At 32.9% G+C, this 19,525-nt stretch overlaps 1 protein-coding gene across 1 annotated transcript; it reads left to right on the forward strand.

Moving 5' to 3' along the window:
• The first annotated feature begins 9,876 nt into the window (after nucleotides 1-9,876).
• Nucleotides 9,877-19,473, forward strand: LOC144425559 (cytochrome P450 2U1-like). Its single transcript, XM_078114884.1, has 9 exons — nucleotides 9,877-10,985; nucleotides 11,211-11,356; nucleotides 11,633-11,729; nucleotides 12,152-12,261; nucleotides 13,122-13,243; nucleotides 14,327-14,457; nucleotides 14,577-14,721; nucleotides 15,239-15,402; nucleotides 15,921-19,473. Exons 1-9 carry the CDS (start codon nucleotides 10,728-10,730, stop codon nucleotides 16,236-16,238), a joined length of 1,491 nt encoding a protein of 496 aa, XP_077971010.1. The 5' UTR covers nucleotides 9,877-10,727; the 3' UTR covers nucleotides 16,239-19,473.
• The last annotated feature ends 52 nt before the right edge of the window (nucleotides 19,474-19,525 follow it).

Genomic DNA, 19,525 nt, shown 5'->3' on the forward strand with positions numbered 1-19,525 from the left:
AGTGATGAATCTCTCGAATAGAATATGAATTTTATTTCTTTATTGCTTTGCAATATATTCGAATATTGACTGCGCTATTGAACCCCTGCCCTCAGCATCAACTTTTCTTCGTGTTTCCATTTGTCTAATTATAATTATATTGTAGGCTCGTTAAACGAGTAGCTGTTCAATAGAATTTTTAGGATATGATGAAATTTAGTCCAAACGTTTCTCACGATAAATTCTGTTACGCAAAAAAATGTTGTTTACTTCTCGAGCGTAGATTATAAATAAAATAAAATAATCGTCAAAACCGCTGTTTGGATGTTTCCCTGGGCATAGACTTCCTTGTTTACTTCGTGACATTGGCCAATCAGCAAGATGCAAAAAACGTAACAATGCCCCATTTCGCATCCGCTCAAGCGCTCAGCCACGCTCACTCAGACAGATTTTCAGGCGTGGTCGTGATCATTACCTCATTTTCGCGTTTTTGAATTATATTCGTTAGTTTTTAGTTGTTTTTCGGAAATTAAAATATAAATCAAATAAGTCAATGATTACTTTGTCTTTCTATGAGTTTCAGTTTGAATACAGCAATCAAAAATTAGTGTAGAAATAGCGGTGATAGACTAGGCTAAAATTCTTTATCGGTACTTTTAAAAAACAGATTGTTGAATGGTGTGTATTAGAAAGATAGTTTGAAACAAATACCCCATTTTACAGGCAACAACTCGTGAAACCACTCTTTTAAAATAAGCACTGACAATTTTAAAATGGTAAAGTATGGGAAGAATTTTCCGCAGTCAAAGGTCGGGGAAAGGTCCATTCAGTGAATCTTCCCGGGCCAGATTATTTTACTCCGGTCGTATTTTGCCGACCACTGGGATACGCAAACTAACGTACCTTACTGCGAAGACGAGTTCAGAAATCCTTTCGCGTGTGATAATCGCCCACATGATCCAAGTCTGCGAATGCACACAATGTACAGAATTAAGTGCGCCGAACATAAAACAGGTCCCGCGAAATCGCCCCCTTCGAATTTTTCGCCCCCCTCTGTATCGTTTTCGCCCACTGGGGGGCGATATCGCCCACTTTGGGAATCACTGGTTTAGATAACCACCTAATTTATCAAACTAACAACAGAATGAAAAAATTTAAAGTCGCAGAAACTTGACCGCAAAATAATGCCTTATAATGCAGTTGATAGAATGAATAATTAAATCTAATATTTTTGTAGTCTTTTATGAAGATATTTTATTTTAATACCTAAATTTGAAAATAGATCTTATTACTCTTTGAGAAAAATTCACGATATACAGGAACGTTTGAGTAAATATGGCCGAGCATTATTATGACATTCCAATGGTGAAGTTCATGTCTGTTTAACTGTTTGTCTCAAAATATCAAGTTATTCGTGTTCCCCAGAATTTACCAGTCGTCGTGGTTGAGTTACAGCGCGAATAAAAACGTTTGTGTAAGGCGTAAATAGGCTTTCATGGATGGGCAAGCAAGGATGTGGGTCTGCGAATCATCATGGCGCCCTAATAAGCTAGTTGCAATAAGGTAAAAATATTGGTTAGCTTGCATAGACTTTTACTTTCGTATGTCATAGCCTTCTAAAGATCTCTTTCTAAGTCATTATAAGTTTTCTTAGAAGTAACCAGTTTAGTATTTCTGTTTAAAAGTCGAGTTCATACCACAGAAATAATATTGTTTACGCTATGTTGAAATACCACGGCAAGGAATAGATTGCTCAAATGGCTGCTGAATGAATAATTTTATAGTAAAAGGATGCTAGCTTTGAGTATCAGCATCTCAAAAAAATGCGAGTCAAAAGTCAAGTAAAAATGAGTAAATTGAAAATGATAAATAATATTTTATATAACTTATTAATGAACTATATGAATTTATAACATTCTTGATGTATGCAGGCGGATATTGCAGAACACTCATATTTGCTGGCGCCAACAGTATATTAATCTTGATCTTTCTTTTGGTTTACAATAGCAAATAAGAAAAAGTGTATTCTGGCTTTTAAACCATGATTTTGCCACTTTTCTCATCGTAATTTTACCTTTTTTATCATTCTACTACATGCTGAAAAGACCCAAGAATTTTCCATTTGGTCAACGGGGCCTGCCTATCGTTGGATATGTATCGTTTATAGGGAAAAATTCAGCGGTATGTTTGCAAAAAATAAAAAAGAAATTTGGATCTATGATGTCTGTTCAATTCGGACGTGATTTTGGGTTATTTTGAACGATTAAGAAACAATAAATCAGGTAAGATAGAATTTATAAGTATATTGTTGCTGCTAAAGCTGAGTAAAAAATCCATCCAAATGAAAATTTATAGCAAATTTGGAATCATTTTGAAAAAAGTTAGAAAATCGTTAAACGACATAAAAAATCGTATATCATTGGATCATTTTTTCTTCCGAAGACTGACTCACTTTTCGTGAATAATTATATTGCTATTAATTGACTTTTTCAATTTTGTTTTATCTTTCCTTCTGAGACATCTCAATTGCAAACTCGATTATTCACGCGAATATGATAAAGTAGCAAGTCATAAAATACTGTTTTATAAAGGTTAGTCTTGTGTGAATGAATGTTTTAATTATAACTGAATGCATATTCAAATTTGCAATGTGGTATACAACTGCTTATTATAGGTACAATTTGCACATGAGTGCGGGAGAGGCGAAAAATGTAACTAACAGCAATAAAAATTCAACTTTATTTTTACTTATATTTCCAAATTGATTTAAGCGCGTTTGCCAAAGAGACTAATTTTGACTTAATCTTATAAATTCAGTTTCACTATGTGACACGAAAGTGTCAAATTTTCAGTAATACTTGATGGTAGCGTCCCTGAAAGGTAAGGTAAAGCTGAGGGTGATTCATATTCATTTCAAAACCATATAACATATTGCAAATTTAGATGAAAAATTCATAAATAAGCTTTCAAATTTTACGCAAATACACAAAATTAGTAGATGAGTATAAAAATAAGTTTACAAATCTTATCTAATTTACTCGTATAAAATCATGCCAGCAATATAATAATATTGGTTTAGTAGTTAGATTGATTCAAAATAACGAATATTAAAATATTACGGAAGTTCAGGGTGAGAGATCAGCGTCATTCTGCGAACTATCTGATTTCAAAGAGTTAATAATTTAGATAATTGACTAATTTATCTGATTAACCACAGAATGATTTCTTTTATAATATGCTACTTATTGGTAAGGATTTATAGATCAAAAATTCGAAATGTCCCGGTGTGGTTAAAAAGACAAAAAATTTAAAGTCGCAGAAACTTGACCGCAAAATAATGCCGTATAAAGCAGTTGAAGGAATAAATATTTAAATCTAATATTTTTGTAGTCTTATATGGAGATATTTTATTTTGATACCTAAATTTGAAATAAAGGTCTTAATATTCATTGAGAAAAATTCACGACAATATCGGAACGTTTGAGTAAATATGGCCGAGCATTATCATTACATTACAATGGTGAAGTTCATGTCTGTTTAACTGTTTGTCTAAAAATATCAAGTTATTCGTGTTCTCCAGAATTTACCAGTCGTCGTGGTTGAGTTACATCGCGTATAAAAACGTTTGTGTAAGGCGTAAATAGGCTTTGCATGGATGGGCATCAAGTTTGTGGGTCTGCGAATCATCATGGCGTCCTAATAAGCTAGTTGCAATAAGGTAAAAATATTGGTTAGCTTGCATAGACTTTTACTTTCGTATGTCATAGCCTTCTAAAGATCTCTTTCTAAGTCATTATAAGTTTTCTTAGAAGTTAGAAGTAACCAGTTCAGTATTTCTGTTTAAAAGTCGAGTTCATACCACAGAAATAATATTGTTTACGCTATGTTGAAATACCACGGCAAGGAATAGATTGCTCAAATGGCTGCTGAATGACTAATTTTATAGTAAATGGATGCTAGCTTTAAGTATCAGCCTATAAAAAAAAGTCAAGTAAAAATGATTGAAAATGATATAAAATATTTTATTTAACTTATTAATAAATCATATAAATTTATTGAAGTATGCAGGCGGGTCTTGCATAACACTCATATCGTCAACAGTTTATAATACCTGTTCAATTTGGACGTAAATTTTGGATTATTTTGAACGATTACGAAACTATAAATCAGGGTGAAGGTATATCGTTACACCTAAAACAAGCGGAAGATCGTGCATAATACTTGCTAGGTATCGATTGAATACTGAATAAATAAATTAGTTTTTATGCATAGTGAAAAGAAATAATGAGTTAAAAAATGGGCAATTGCGGGAATTATCGAAGAGAATGGGAACGACTGGATCAGTTATAGTTTATAAATGAACAAACGGTCGATGGTATGCAATCTATACACACGAACACGGATTTAAAAAATTAACCGAAAAAAACTATTTTAAGCAAATTTAATTTTTATGATAATCTTGTCTATTTAAAAGATATAAAAAATGATTCAAGCATAATGCATGGCATACCATGGTTTCATGTTCCGTTACCAGCTCAGTTTTACTAAGAGAAATTTTACAGTAACTGTAGTACATAAACGGTGTGCGGCAACGGTGTGCAACAATGGCGTTGTTCAAGCGTGCAAACAATTTCATTTCATGAAATTTATCATACAATGTCTAAATATTGTTTAAATTTTTTTTAAATCCTGTAATCTTGGAATAAAAGCAGGTATTCATCGAACAACATGATTTAAACCATAAAATTAATATTAAACAAATATATTTTATTTGATCTGTATTTTTATTGGCAAACAACATGAATTTGCAATCGGAGGTTACCATCTTTCAATTTCAGTCGGAGAGTCGGAACCGAATTTGTATTTTCAAATCTCCCAGATTAGGAAGTTGGAATCGAAATTTCAGACCGTTAATGATGATAGAGATTTCGATTTTACTACAAAAACTCGAAATGCAATAAATGTTATTAACAATCTGTTGAAAAGTCTTGCATACGCTGAAGTTTTGTTATCAAAATTTAATATTTAATATTCCGAGTTTAAATGAGAATTAAAAACAAATTTTTGTGTAGAGTTGAGTCTGGAATAGGAATCAAAAACTTCTTTATTAATAAGTCGGAGTTGAAAATATTTTTTCTCGACCCGGTGTCTGCAGTCACATTCGATTTCGAATTGAATTTTTCTTTATCTCACAGCGCAGGGCAAGACACATACAACATTTTCCGAATTTGCTCTTATATTTTTTACAGATTAGGTGACGGTAAGAAGGCAATGATAGAAAATATTAACGAAAAAACACCTTTGTTAATAGAAAATCCAACAACAAAGTACTCAAGAACCAAGATTTGCAAGTAAGATACACGACCTTTTTTTTTGAGAATTAAAATTGAAATATTCTATATGTAAACAATACTAGCATGACTTCATATTTGCTAGACTTTCCTTTACCCCCTGAACAATGAATACATTTTCTGATGCTTTAACTTTACAAATGTATGATTGATCCACGCCACGTTATTCCCGATTCTCACCTGTCGGCTTCTCCATACATCGCCAATATCGTTAATTACAAAAGATTAAAAATATATTTGTATATATATATATTATATACGTTGTGAATGCAATGTATTCGTAATAGAGCAAATAAGTATAAATATTAAGGTAGTGAAAAAAATTAATATTATAAAAAAAATGCCAAAAAATTAAATCAGCTCATACATTTTTGTTGTCACATGGAAAACATTCAGCGTCTTCTACTTTCTTTTTTTGTTCTATTTCAGTTGAAACTTACACTTGTGGTATCAAACAATATCTGTCGTCTAGTATTCGTTTCGAGGTTCGATTACAACAAGGGTGCCCGACCCGTGACCCGAGGGCCGCATGCGGCCCGCCCAATAAATTTTATAAGCAGACAATTTTTTCACTGTGTTATAAATAGGTTTAAGTATGTTTCGTGGTTTTGATGTGATTATTCCCGCCATCTATCTACATCCGGATGCAGATTCTTATTATTACGTTTTATGTATCAAGACTTGCGCCCTGGTGGACATCTACGTTTGTTTTATTTCGAAGAACTGTGCGTTCTGTTCGACGATCTCGAAAGCTGTTGTGCGATCATAGGCGACGAACGCTGAGCGCAGTTATAGTAATGAATTTGGAACCTAAATTTTCAAATTAGTTTCATTCTGATTGCTTTTTCCGTGTAGGCTTTGATCGTCTTTATCGCCAACGTAAAATAAATAGTGAACAATAATCTTTGCTGCTGGCTCCGGGACCCGTTTTCTTATGTTTGTAGTTTTGTTTATGTTATGTTTGCGTTAAATAAAATGCCGGAGATATCGTCACTGCGTATCCGTCAATAATTCTGATAAAATTGACAATTCTACATATTTAAATTAGTATATACGGTGTATTCGTTCAAAAAGTTATTGTAATGTTTTTTTTCATTAAATAATTGTATTGATGTTCAAATTTCACGAAACGGCCCAATTGGCGCACATTACGCTCATTGAGACAGTATCATAGCCACTGAAAATAAATAAATAATTAAACACCATGACTCAAATATATATGAAACTCAATTTTTACGTCTTAGTTTGTTAGTAACTCTGTGCAGATTCTCGTCTCGTGATAAATTCACAACTGCGTTGTGTAATGATTGATTTTTTGATTCAGCGGCCCGCGAGTGTTATGTCCAAGCCATGTGTTACCAGATATTCGAATACTAAACTGCTATTTTGATATTCGACTTCATATTCGAATATTTCGCCAGCACTAATGAGTAACCATACAGTAAATAATTGTTAACGTGATTGATTTTATGTTAATAACTTGCCTTTTATGTATTATATAAATTCTAACGAAATCAGGACTTGGTTGGTATTAAAGTTTGGTACAAACGTTTGCGGCCCGCAACGAATTTCCTTATGTGAAAGTGGACCGCGAGAGGAAAAAGGTTGGGCAGGCTTGGATTACAACAACCAAATACTTTTCAATATGCTTGATATTTATCGAAAATTGTACGTTTTAATTTTTCAATTCGTTCTATTTCTCAAAGATTTTATGATTCCAGACACCTCCTAAAAATTTTTTTACAGAATCTAACACCTCCGGGTTCGCTTTTAAAGAAAAAACGCATTAAGGTGCGTTTACACTGCATGCGATGCGCAGGGAAAATTTAAGACGGTTCAAATTAAGGCAATACATCTTAAATATGTCCGTATCGGTCATGGATTGATCACTTTGCACAAAAGAAAAAGCATTATTTGTTGAAAATGTCGGCTATTTTAACAAGTGGCGTAGGATTTCGAGGCGACGAATATGTATTTTCGATTTACTAATAAACTTTATATGTATTTTCATTGTACGAGATTAAATTATACTCTGGATTTTATATCAAATCTTGAGATTTTTCTAACGGCGATTACGAATTCGTCAAATCGCAAAGATACGTATCAAAACTGAATACATTTAGGCAGTTTATCTCATACCTTTATGTCCACAGATTGCCGTAGTATTTTAGGATAGTACGATTTTTTTGACGCAAGAAGACGCAACCGCGAGATACGTTGGACGCAATTAAATTAATATAGAAAGACATTTTAGATTCCCGTAATTGTCATGTATTGGATATTTTAAAGGACAGAAAAATTATTTTAGGCTGAAAATGACAGATCTTACTAGCGGGAAAAGGCGGCGACTGTTTCAGACGGAAATGACAATTTTCAAATTTTGAAACCTCCGCTTTTGAAAATCCTCGTTGAGCGCCTGTATTGAATAATAAACTTTATTTGATATTGGTTTAGTGCGATGTAGTGAATACTTAGTTAAATTTTATTCAATAAACAGAATATGGCAATTGGGTATTCCTAATGGTTTAACGCGGCAGGGTTCCCTTTAGAAAAAACGGTGCGTTTACACTGGATGCGACGCGGCAGACGCGACCACAGGGAAAACTGAAGGCGGTTTATATTAGTAAGGGAGAGTACGCCACCCTATCTTTCTTACCCAAATGCGTGACATCCAAGGTAGTGGCTGAATAGCTGTTTGGTCACGTGTCTGGTGTCTGGCTTCTGGACGATAAATATTTACGTCACACAAAGACGGTTTTCGTTTTGCGCGTTACGCGCCCTACAAGCAGGTTATGAAAAAGTCAAGTCAGTGTATTTTGGGGGTGATTTTTAGCTTTTCTAAGATCGACTCATGAAATATCGCCTGGTTTCTTGGATTATTTTGGGATTACTAGGCCCTCTAAAAATTTATGTTTGAGGTTCCTGCATGATGATTTTTTTTATTCCACACTATCCGAACTTTGTGTATACATAGTCAAAAAATATTAAATTTGACCAATATTACTGAAAATGTATAATGAACGACCCGAAGGCGATCAAAACCACGTCAAGTAAACGCGTCCGTTGCTACGCTTTTCAACAAACCGAAAGTGGGCGACGTAAAGGGTAAGGAGAATAGATTTTATGTACGTTCGAGTGGCACCATGTAAAATGAAAAAAATGACCATGGCACTATGGGACCAAATTTAATTATCAAAAATGGCACGAAAAGGGTTAAAATAAAATATCTTTACAAGAACAAAATACGTTCGCTAATTAATTAATATTTTTTAATAATTTACAGTTGGAATATCAAAATTCAATTAATAAAAGTTAGGTAAATCGTGATAATATAGAGAAAAGAAGTACATCTGTCCCATAGTAGTTTTTTAAATACTAAGCTACTTTGAAGACCGGAATGTATGTGGGGATCAACATGTTGATTTGTATCCCGGGTTTGTGTTTGAACAAAGTTTCTAAACGTAAAACGCAATCTCAAATATGACAAAGCGTTTTCTAATAAGAACTGGTGTAGATAAAAACTATTATAACAACATTGAACATATCGTAATTTTGTTGTCATTATTTGTTGAAAAAAGGTATACTTCACGAAGGGGACCTAATTGCTGGGGAGTTTTTTACAGATTACAAATTTAAAAATTGCCAAATCAATTCGAATACAATATTATTCTCAAATATGGGTGGCACGCAAATAAAAAACTGAACATATACAAGATGAGAAAAGTCTTTTAGTTGCCCCAGAAGAATTCCAAAACGTCATGAATTATTGAAAACTTTTGGTGATATCATACATAAACAGATGTTCGAGTATTATAAAAGTTTTCATAATTTATGTATGAGTAATCAGTCAAGAAATGATTCTTTTTATGTCACCGTAAACGATATTAGCGGAAAGAACAAAGCAAAATAAACGTTACATAAATAAAGATTATTAACTCAAGAATCATGAATTTATGTGTAATTCAATTTTATATATTTTTACTATAATGTGATATTGTGATAGAAGCAAGGTGAACTAAACAATTGTGATGTTCGTTCAAGGTTCAGCAAAAGCCAATGAGCGCCGTTCACAAATGACTTCAAACTCAGAAGGTTGATCCGTGAGTAGACTGAACCCGCGTCTTGGAAGGATGGGATAGCTTTCTTTGAATCGGGCAACAATTTCAGTCTTTATATTATTCATGTTAGAAATATGAACAGCACCATTTTCGCCAGTCTTCGTCCAAGGCAAAGCCGTAGCGCCGACTGAAAACGGGACCTCTTCCTTAGATTTGTTAAATTTTCCACCACGTTCGATAAATCTTTCAGGACGGAAATATCTTGAATTATTGTAGTGTTTGGGATCAAAAGTTTGACCTAGAAGTTTGGAGCTGCCTAAAAATAATTATTTCAATATTAGTCAAGATCAAATTGAAAAGTTGTCAAATGTATACCAAAATTCCTTTAGAATTTATAACAACACAGAGATTTTCGTCTTTCCGACGTTTTGACTTATATTTGAAATGTTGATAAGATTGCCTTAATTTTGATTTGTATTTCATGTTATTCTCTCAAAGCAAGATCTCAATCATATGACATGAAGGAAAAATTATACTGATATAATAGTTGAATCTCTTATCCTGAATTTCCAAAAACTTGAACATGAAGAAATATTTTATTTGTTTATTTATCGATTTAAAAGTTATCATCTAATAAAACAACATTAATGAATACAATAATCTTTCAATATCGAATTTGAACTGCCGTCGCATTGCTAAAGGTCAGAAAGTAAAGTATATTAGACGCATGACGCAGTTTACATTGGGGATTCGATTTTTGGCGTCTGGAGAATATCAGCAAAAGGTTTTATAGCGGATGTTTTAGGATATAATTTAACTTTAACATTTGATGAAATGATTATGGAGTCAAGTTTTGAAAGAATTATGTTACAAAATTTTTTGTTATTTCAAACAGTTTTTGATTTTTTCTAATGTATATATAAAAGAAGAACATTCACCATGAGCATTTATTGCAGTTTAAGTAAGATGAATTTAACTTAAATGTTATACTTAATTTTATTTTAGGTTTGCCGACATTCATCACGAACTTGAATATTTTGTAAATACGGACGAATTTTGGCCTAAAAGATATCTCGACCGTGACGATTTAACTATTTTTAATGTATACTACTATAAATTATTTAGGATATTGGGATTTAAAAAAAAAAACTGTTAAGATTTGCAAAAAGCCACTGATATTCGATTCCTGATAGCTAGAAATATACTTAATGTTCCGTTAATGATTTTCTTCTGTCTATCTTTCAGATATACTATTATAAATATCCCACGTTATAAATTTTGCAGATTTTAATCATCTACACTAGAAACAGAAAATACTATCTAAAACTAGTGCGACAAGATGTGGATTGAAATATTTGAATATACAAATGTTTTAGTTGGTATAGCAGCATTTGTATTTTGGTTCTATTTGCAAAGAAAACCCAAAAACTTTCCTCCTGGTCCTCGAGGTCTGCCAATTGTCGGTTACCTTCCATTTATAGCGAAGAACCCCGCAGAAACTTTTATGGTATTGAAAGAGAAATATGGATCAGTTGTCTCTGTAAAATGTGGACAAGAAGAATGGGTCATTCTGAATGATTATGACATCATTAACGAGGTTTGCCAGGAATATCTTAAATGTAATTTGTTTCAATAGATGAATAAATAGGTTCATATGTGTAGTTATTTTGTAATTTTTCTATAGGTAATTCTAATTGTAAATCTATTCTTAGAAATAAGAACGATATAAGGTTCATGTCTGATGATGATTTAGCCACTAGCCCATTACGCATGCAAACTTTACGCAAATACTATTTAACAAATATCAACATGTATTCTTCAGGCATTTGTAAAACAAGGACAAAAGTTTTCCGGGCGGCCCTACAATCTTTATTACGAGCTGATAACCAAAGGGAGCGGGTTCTTGACATTGGATTATGGATCAACATGGAAGGATTTGAGCAAATTTGGCCATGCCACATTGAGAAGGTAATAAATTGTATCAAATATTCTTTGCCGAAAATGAAAATAAGTATTCAGTTTTTATTAAATAAATGTAAAATTGTATTTGTATGAGAAATGAACTTTAAATGAGTGAAACAATTTAAAAGTTAAAGTAAAGCTATCGCTCATCACCTGGTCGAGTCTCAGACACATATAGCATCTTACAATTGTAAAATTATCTGGCTTGTGTCATTAGGAAACACTTGTTTTATTTATTTAGTATCAACTAATTTAATAGGTTTCTATTTCTTGCTTTTTTAGAATGGGCATGGGCAAGAAAAATATGGAAACAAGTGTTGTTGATGAAATAAGATTCTTGATTGAGAGTTTGACATCCAGTAATGGAGAGAGCATTCATGTAATATTATTAAATACTTCGACACCTTAAAAGATATGATACGAATCTTTAGAACAATATTTGTATTTTACCCTAGCACAATTTACTCTATATTTGTATAGCGGTATTCAGTAACCTTGAAATAGATTCCCCCATATTGATCCAAAAGTGGACTAATAGATTGTTGTTGTTGTCGTTGTACTTATTGTTGTTGTTCGTTTATAACATTTTTATCTGAGACCCATAGATTATCATATTTCACTCAAAAACTTTGATGTTTGAATTAATTCATGACAGCATTTGTTTATATAATATATGAACATGCTTTTGGTGATCATTTCGGAAAACTCGGTGCCTTAATACCACTAAAAATTGACCGAACCGGTACCGATGCAACGCCTTAGATTTCATATTATTTTAACATTGCTATATTGTGTCTTTAGATGAAATTGAATCTCGCGGTAACCAATATTATTTGTCGGATAGCGTTAGGTTCCAGGTTTGAATATCACGAAAACAAATTGAAGCATATTGTCGAGATATTTATGAAACAGTAAGTTGATATCTTATTACATGCTCTTTCCTGCTTCTTGGCTCCAGGTAGATTTTTTATTAATATTTCATCAAACCATGATACGTCCCATCTCATTCAATAGGAAAAATATGCTTGTTCCCCCTTACCCTATCGCACTTTACCCATGGGATTTCTTTAAATGACAATTCCATGGCCAATTCTGGTAACTAATTTTGAATTAAAAAGCTAGCTGTATATATTTAATGATTACCAAGAGTAGCTCATACCTGATCCTGTTTTTATAAGCAATTAAATGTGCCGTTTTCGAATACCAAATGACAGAGGAATTTTCATGGTTTCTGAAATTTCTAAATGCCAAGTAGATCGTGACAGCTAGCGAAGTCGAAAAACGTGTGTTTTCAGGTGTCTTGAAATCCTAAAAAACGTTTCCAGCTACAGAATTGCTGATATAGAATAATGTTATTTTTAATGTTTTTTGTTATTGCATTGTTACCAAAATTATTGTTTCATGAATGGTGCCTTGATTTGTATCCTAAATTTTACTTTAAATTTTTGTCGATGCATGACGACATCTTAATTGAACGAATTCGTAACCTCTAGTCTACAAATTTAAGGTACTGAATAAAATACTTTGGTTTGGCACACATTTTTATTTGAATAGGAAACTAGTTAGCTATGTTTGTTTAAAAAACGCTTGTCATTCAATTACTACCGTTTATCAACCATTGCATCAGACCAATTACAGGAGCGGACCGAATCCGATGTAAAACATTGAATAAATCTCGGTATGCAAAGAATTAGTCTCACTGAAAAGCTAAACACTGACCCACAAATTATATTTCCCTTAGTGGCTGTTTCATTTTTTTTTTCATTGAAAGGTCTGAAGACAATTCTCATTCACATATGCTATCGGCGGTTTCCATGGCTCCCGTTTTACGTTTTATTCCTCCGTTCAGCAATGTTGTGAAAATTACATCTGACGAAGCAGAGTGTCTTATGGGTAAGATTTGTTGATATTTTTTAAGTTCTTATTTATATGAAATTCATGGGTTTGATATCTTCAGTATGATTCAAAACATATATTTAATTTCATTCAATTGTCCTGCTGCAAAGTAATGCAAATGTACTTCTTTTACGTTTTGTCCGTTTATTGTAGACTGACTTTGATGGGACTAATTGTTACAGAAATACATGAATATGAATCCTCTAGCATGAAAGCATGGAGGAGGGATAGGGAGTTAGTCTTATTTTGCAATTAAAGAACCAATCAATTTCAAATTGTTCAAAGATAATGTATCAGAATACAGCATCGTCAATGTTTCTACAATAAAAATTAACTTTTGAATATATAAATAAAACTAGCAATTTTTAATAGGTGGCCTCATAATGTTTCTGTGGCCCAGCAGTGGGCCGTGGTCCAGCGGTTAAAAAAAGGTTCTCTGGATTAGATGATTTATAATGTATTCTTCCTTATAATACTTTAACTTGTAACCCTAACACTGTTTCAAGAGTTATAAAAACATTTTTTTCATCACGCTTGCCTGCCGATCTATTATGATAACACTGTTCTCATTTAGCGGTAATGTGTCCTATTTTAGGCATTGCCCTCTTTTTCAGGTAGTAATTGAATTATCAAATCTTTAACCAAGTGAATTTTTAGACACTAAATGGACATATGAATCGTTTTGTTGTTATGTTGTTGTTCTTTAATTGTGAGTATTTTTCTTTTTTTTGTTATGCAAAAAATTCTTTTTTTTTCAACTACTGCACCAATTGCTTATTATGTTTAAATATTTCAAAACTTTGTGTGGGCTCTATCAGATGCGTTGTTTTTGTGCGATGACTTTATAAAAATTAAGAATTGCTCTTCTTGTGGCGGTTCTGCCTTCTGATCAGCGATCTTGTTGTCCGGCAAAGTCATGAACACTGGGCACCGGTAGGCTGTCTGCCTGTGATAGACTGTATACCCTAACTATTTTGTGTCCATATATTTGAGCATTGCTCTCTTGTTATTTGTCTTATACTTATTTATTATAAATTCCACAAGTAAATACAGGAATGGAAAATATTAATCTATTTTTAGCATATCTACGTGAATTTGTAGAAGAACACGAATCTAACTTTGACGATTCAAACATCCGGGACTTTATTGATGCCTTTCTGGCTGAAATGAAGAAACGTGAAAAAGATGATGATGATGATGAAGCTTTCAACGTAAAATATCCTATTGATCCGACTCACACAGCCCTGTTTAATATGAATTATACAAGTTATTCCAGTCAGCTAAATGAGCAAGAACACGCCTTTATTCATATTTTTATTTTCTCATTCAGAAAACGCAACTCACTAGATACGTTCGTGATCTTTTCCATGCGGGATCAGTTACAACCAGCGGAACGTTAACTTGGGCTTTGCTGGCTCTGGTCTGCTACCCAAAATGCCAAGAAAAAATAGTAGGCGAAGTATTGGCAACCTTGGGTAATTTTATATTGTTGATGATGTTACTTAGTGATACATTCTTTTGTTTAATCAAGATTGTTATAGTATTCGATAACTTATGTCATGAACAGTGTTCCCTCTAAGGTGTGCGCGTGTACGCGCGCACACAGTTTTCAGAGGCTGCGCACACGCATAGATTTACTGCGCACAGACGTATTTCGATGTAATGTAACAATGTTCTCGGTTAGCAGGTTGAGAAAGTTTGTTGTTGGCCCAACTTGAATTGCCGGGATGTAAATACATAGGAAATCTTTGTGCATCAATACGTACTATAATGATTTGAAGATTAGATATTATTTTTTGCCATGATTCTACGCGCCACTGAGTTGTTAAACATTAATTTAAAAGCGAGGTGTACAAGGTTCAAAAGATAATTCCTAATAACATACAAATTTTTTTAATAACCTTATTGGAAAGGAATTGTATATATGAATCGTTTTAGTGGTTAGTGATTCAATCTTAATTAAACATCCCCAATTTTTTTGTTTTCTAACAGGGGGGAAAGGTGTCCCATCAATGGAGCATAGAGATAAAATGCCTTACACCTGTGCTTTCATACAAGAACTAATGAGACATAAAACTTTGACGCCTTTAAGTGTATTCCATAAGAACAATGAAGAAACAAATATCAATGGATACACTATCCCGATAAATACAACGGTACGTATTTTCCATAGATAGATCACTATTTTTAGATCGTGAGAATGTTCAACAACAACAACACTAAATAACCCAATATAACACGTATTATAGGTTGTATTTATAAAAATAAAATCATTAAGGTCTTCATTGTTTGTTTATACAGTAGGATGTATCCATTTTATAGCACAACGCCGCTTCGTTTATTTAGTTATTTAACGTTTAGTTCTGCTCATTTTGGGAAATATCTTTCAGATACATCTTTGTAGAAATCCATTCTCAACGACGTTAAATTAGCCAGCTATATTCTAGAGCAAATTATTACCGACAAAATGTGTCCATAGGAACGCAGAGAGATATATTTGTACTACATTGTCTAATGCAATTGAAAACATTTTGAGCGGGCTTAGAATCTTTTTTCTACTTGGAACGAAAAAATAGTTGATTACACACTGCAGTCAGTCCCTCGCTCTCATATTTAAGCAAGTTAAACCAAATAGATACCCATCGTGCGTTGAAAATATATGTCTGTATTTCAGATTGTACCAAACATCTGGGCAGTTCATAACGACCCAAAATATTTTAAAAATCCGAGAGAATTTCGACCGGAGAGATTTCTCGACCGTGCTGGAAAATTCCGCAGATCAAATAACGTCATCCCGTTTTCGATCGGTCTTCGACATTGCATGGGAGAACAACTTGCAAGAATGGAGATATTTGTATTTCTAACGGGAATTATACAAAAGTTAAAAGTGTTGCCAGAGCCTGCTAAGCCCCTTCCTTCATTCGATGACGGTGTATATTGTATGTTAACATACGAGCCACCTCAGTTTGATGTTGTTTTTGAACAACGATAATTTTTTTCTATTTTAAAAATAAAAAAAATTCGGCCTTTTATTTTTGAATCAATCAATAACTCATAAAAATAACATTTAAAACATAGCATTTCATGTCATGATTTAATAAAACGTACAAGCAATGCAAACCGGAATGATTTCTCAATCTTCTAGATCAGTGGTTTTTTAAACTTTTTGAGTCGCGCCCCCCTTTGAAAAATTTTACGATCTCCCCCCCACGCACACACACACACATCGGATTACAACAACTTCACCATTCACTGTCGTATGTATAAAACCATACTCAAATAGTGGTAATCAAACATTCTACATTTTCCGCTCAGTTTGCAATACCTGGTAAAGTCAAACTAAATTTCAAGTGAAACTAAGTAATCAACAACGTATGCTTAAACGTTTACATAAGACACGTAAAATTCCAATCAAATGTTTACTTCATCACTACTCAGCAACGCAAAAATTATTTAGCGTGTGTTAAAAATACACAACAATAACAGACTTCTTGGCTTGCCTCCACGTTTCCAAAATTCACTAACAATACCTTTGGACAACCACCAGATTCAAAAATACAGTTTACAAAAGGGTGAAGTGTTAATAAATTTATGTAAATTTTTGACAAAAAAAAAGCAGTTCATATTTTAAAAGGTATTATGCACGCACAATCCCCCGGCCCTTGACTGCTAACAAATAAAGTAGCTAATGACGTTTGCGATTGCATTTTGTTTGAATCTCCGATTGTTTTCGTCAGTGTGACGTGCTATTTAAGCCGTAAATCTTTATCACGGTTTTTATTCACCATAAATCAGAAATTTTTCATAAATTGTGAAGTTGCTATACAATTCCCACAGATATAGAAAGGTGGAATTGGCTTTGCAGGGTCAGGAACTACTCTCATCTTCTGCAATATTTCTGTTAGGATAATGAATATTTCCATTTTGGCCTGCTGCTAACCAAGCCAACTTCTTTGGCCAACTGAAAACAAGATCACTTAATTTGATTTGATAAACTTTCCGTCACCGATGAAAATTTTCCTGTTGAAATTCTTCTGGGTTTTCAAGATGTTCTGGTTCAAAATGAACAGCGCAAAGATTTGGACAAACCTGAAAGATCATAAATATTTATTTAGCATTTGGACGCACAGTTGACAAATAGGTGATATTTATTATATCATTTAAACGTCCAACTATTTCTAGACGTTATGCTCGGTATAGATGCGAAAAACGCATTATAGAAATTTATCACTCATGCATTTCGAATTACCAAAGCCTTTCGTGGTATTTTTCGCGATAGAATTTTCGTATAAAATTGCCTCTTCGTTAGTTTTATGGAATACACCCAGAGGTACCAATGTTCTGTGCCTCATTAGTTCTTGTATAAAATCACAAGTGTATGGCATTTCCTGTCGATTATTCATGCTAGGTAATCCGTCTTCTCCTAATAAAAGATTGAAATAAAATTGTAATTTTTGGAAACTGACATAATCAGCATTAATCTTTTATCTCCACTAACAGAATGGAATGAAGAGAAATATACCGTGAACAATTAGTATAAACACAACGCAAGTTTTCAATAATTCACGATATTTAGAAAATGAAAAAAAAATGTTCAACAGAACAAAAACATTTTTGAACAATGAACATTCCTTCACATGAATTTATTCCCAGTCATCCCTAGAACCCTCGCCTAATCTGAAGTCCGTATTCCTATCTCACGATGTACTATGCACTATGCCTGATTTATTTAAAATCAATCGGTAATGGAGCTCGTATTATACGCAATTCACATTCCCGCTTTCCACAGTTTTGTGAACTATTATATGTGCATGAAAAAGTAATAAAAACCAATAATTATTAGTAAAAAAATCCCCCATGTGAGTAAAAATTTTCTTTCAATAATGGAAAAATATTAATTCTTGCACTTATTAGTCTTCACCCAATGTTTCGAAAATTTCTTCAGCATGTTTTTCTTGAAATTCTTGAAAATGAGCAAGCGCAAGTAAAGCCCAAGATAAAGTACAGCTGGTTGTTAGTGATCCAGCATCGAAAAGATTCAGGATATATTGAATTTATTGTAGTTTCTAAAAATAAAAAAATCCAAAACCGGTGTTATGATTTATTAGTTAGTAAGATCGTCTTTGCTCTTCGGAAACGTAATGGAATCATTTTGCTAAATTTATTCTGTTGTATTTGTTGTTGTAAAAATTGCTTTTCTATTTAAATATTTGGCAAGTTGAAATTTTCAGTGGTTATAAATTTTTATTGTCGCTTGACGGCTATTACTTTTATTTATTTCCGAGTTCTCGTAACCTAAAATTGACTCCCCCAAAAATATGATATAATTTTAAGAAACAACTAACATTAAAAGTTGGATCATCTTCTGGACTCTTTTTTAATTCAAAAAGAAATGCGTCAATGAAGTCCCGGATGTTATGTTCATCAAAGTTTGATTCGTATTATTCCACGAATTTGCGCAAATATTCTGTAAAATGAAAAAAATATATTACAAGAGTTATGATGAATTTTTTTATACTAATCTTACACTCTACTACTTTAAAAAATTCTATCTTTTTAACCTTTGAAACAAAGTATGCTAGTTGAACTTAACTGCACTGTTTTACTGTAATAATGCCTTTATTTTAGGAAAATAACTATAAATATTAAGCTATATATAATAATTCATCTAAGCAACAAAGAATGGGAGCAATATTATATATAATTTCTACTATGCCAAAACTACCTGAAAACAAATATTATGATTTCGGGTTTTCTGTACCAGTTTTGTATGTATGTCTGTATCTTATCTGTATTAGAAATTCCTATTGTGACATCACAACAAATTAGTTGAGGTGTGCTTGTTACAGAAGGGCATCTTAATTAGCTGGATCTGATTCAAACCTACGTATAGCTTGCCATCAATCTAAGTTTATTTTCCAATATTGTATCGCACTTGTTTTGCCAAATTTAAGCATGCGGGCGGGTCCCTTAGCCAAGTGCTTCTGGATTAAAGTAGGCCTGTGTTTCATGATTTGTTTTGCGTTTTTTACCAAAGCGTCTCTCTGATATCTCCGATAAATATGATTGTTAAAATCTAATAGGTTTGGTATAGGTACTAACTTTGCGATAAAGTAAGGCGATAAAATGAGAGTCGAAGCAAAATAATTATTTCTTAAATTTTAAAATTATTATTTGAACAACTTGTGCATCTACCAGAACGGAGAACAATGTGGCGTAGTTTTACTGTGGTAGAAGGGGTATTTCAATAAAAAATACAAGAGATACAAAAAATCTAAA

The sequence above is a fragment of the Styela clava genome, chromosome 1 (genome assembly GCF_964204865.1).
Source record: "Styela clava chromosome 1, kaStyClav1.hap1.2, whole genome shotgun sequence".
In the NCBI taxonomy this organism is placed as follows: Eukaryota; Metazoa; Chordata; class Ascidiacea; order Stolidobranchia; family Styelidae; genus Styela; species Styela clava.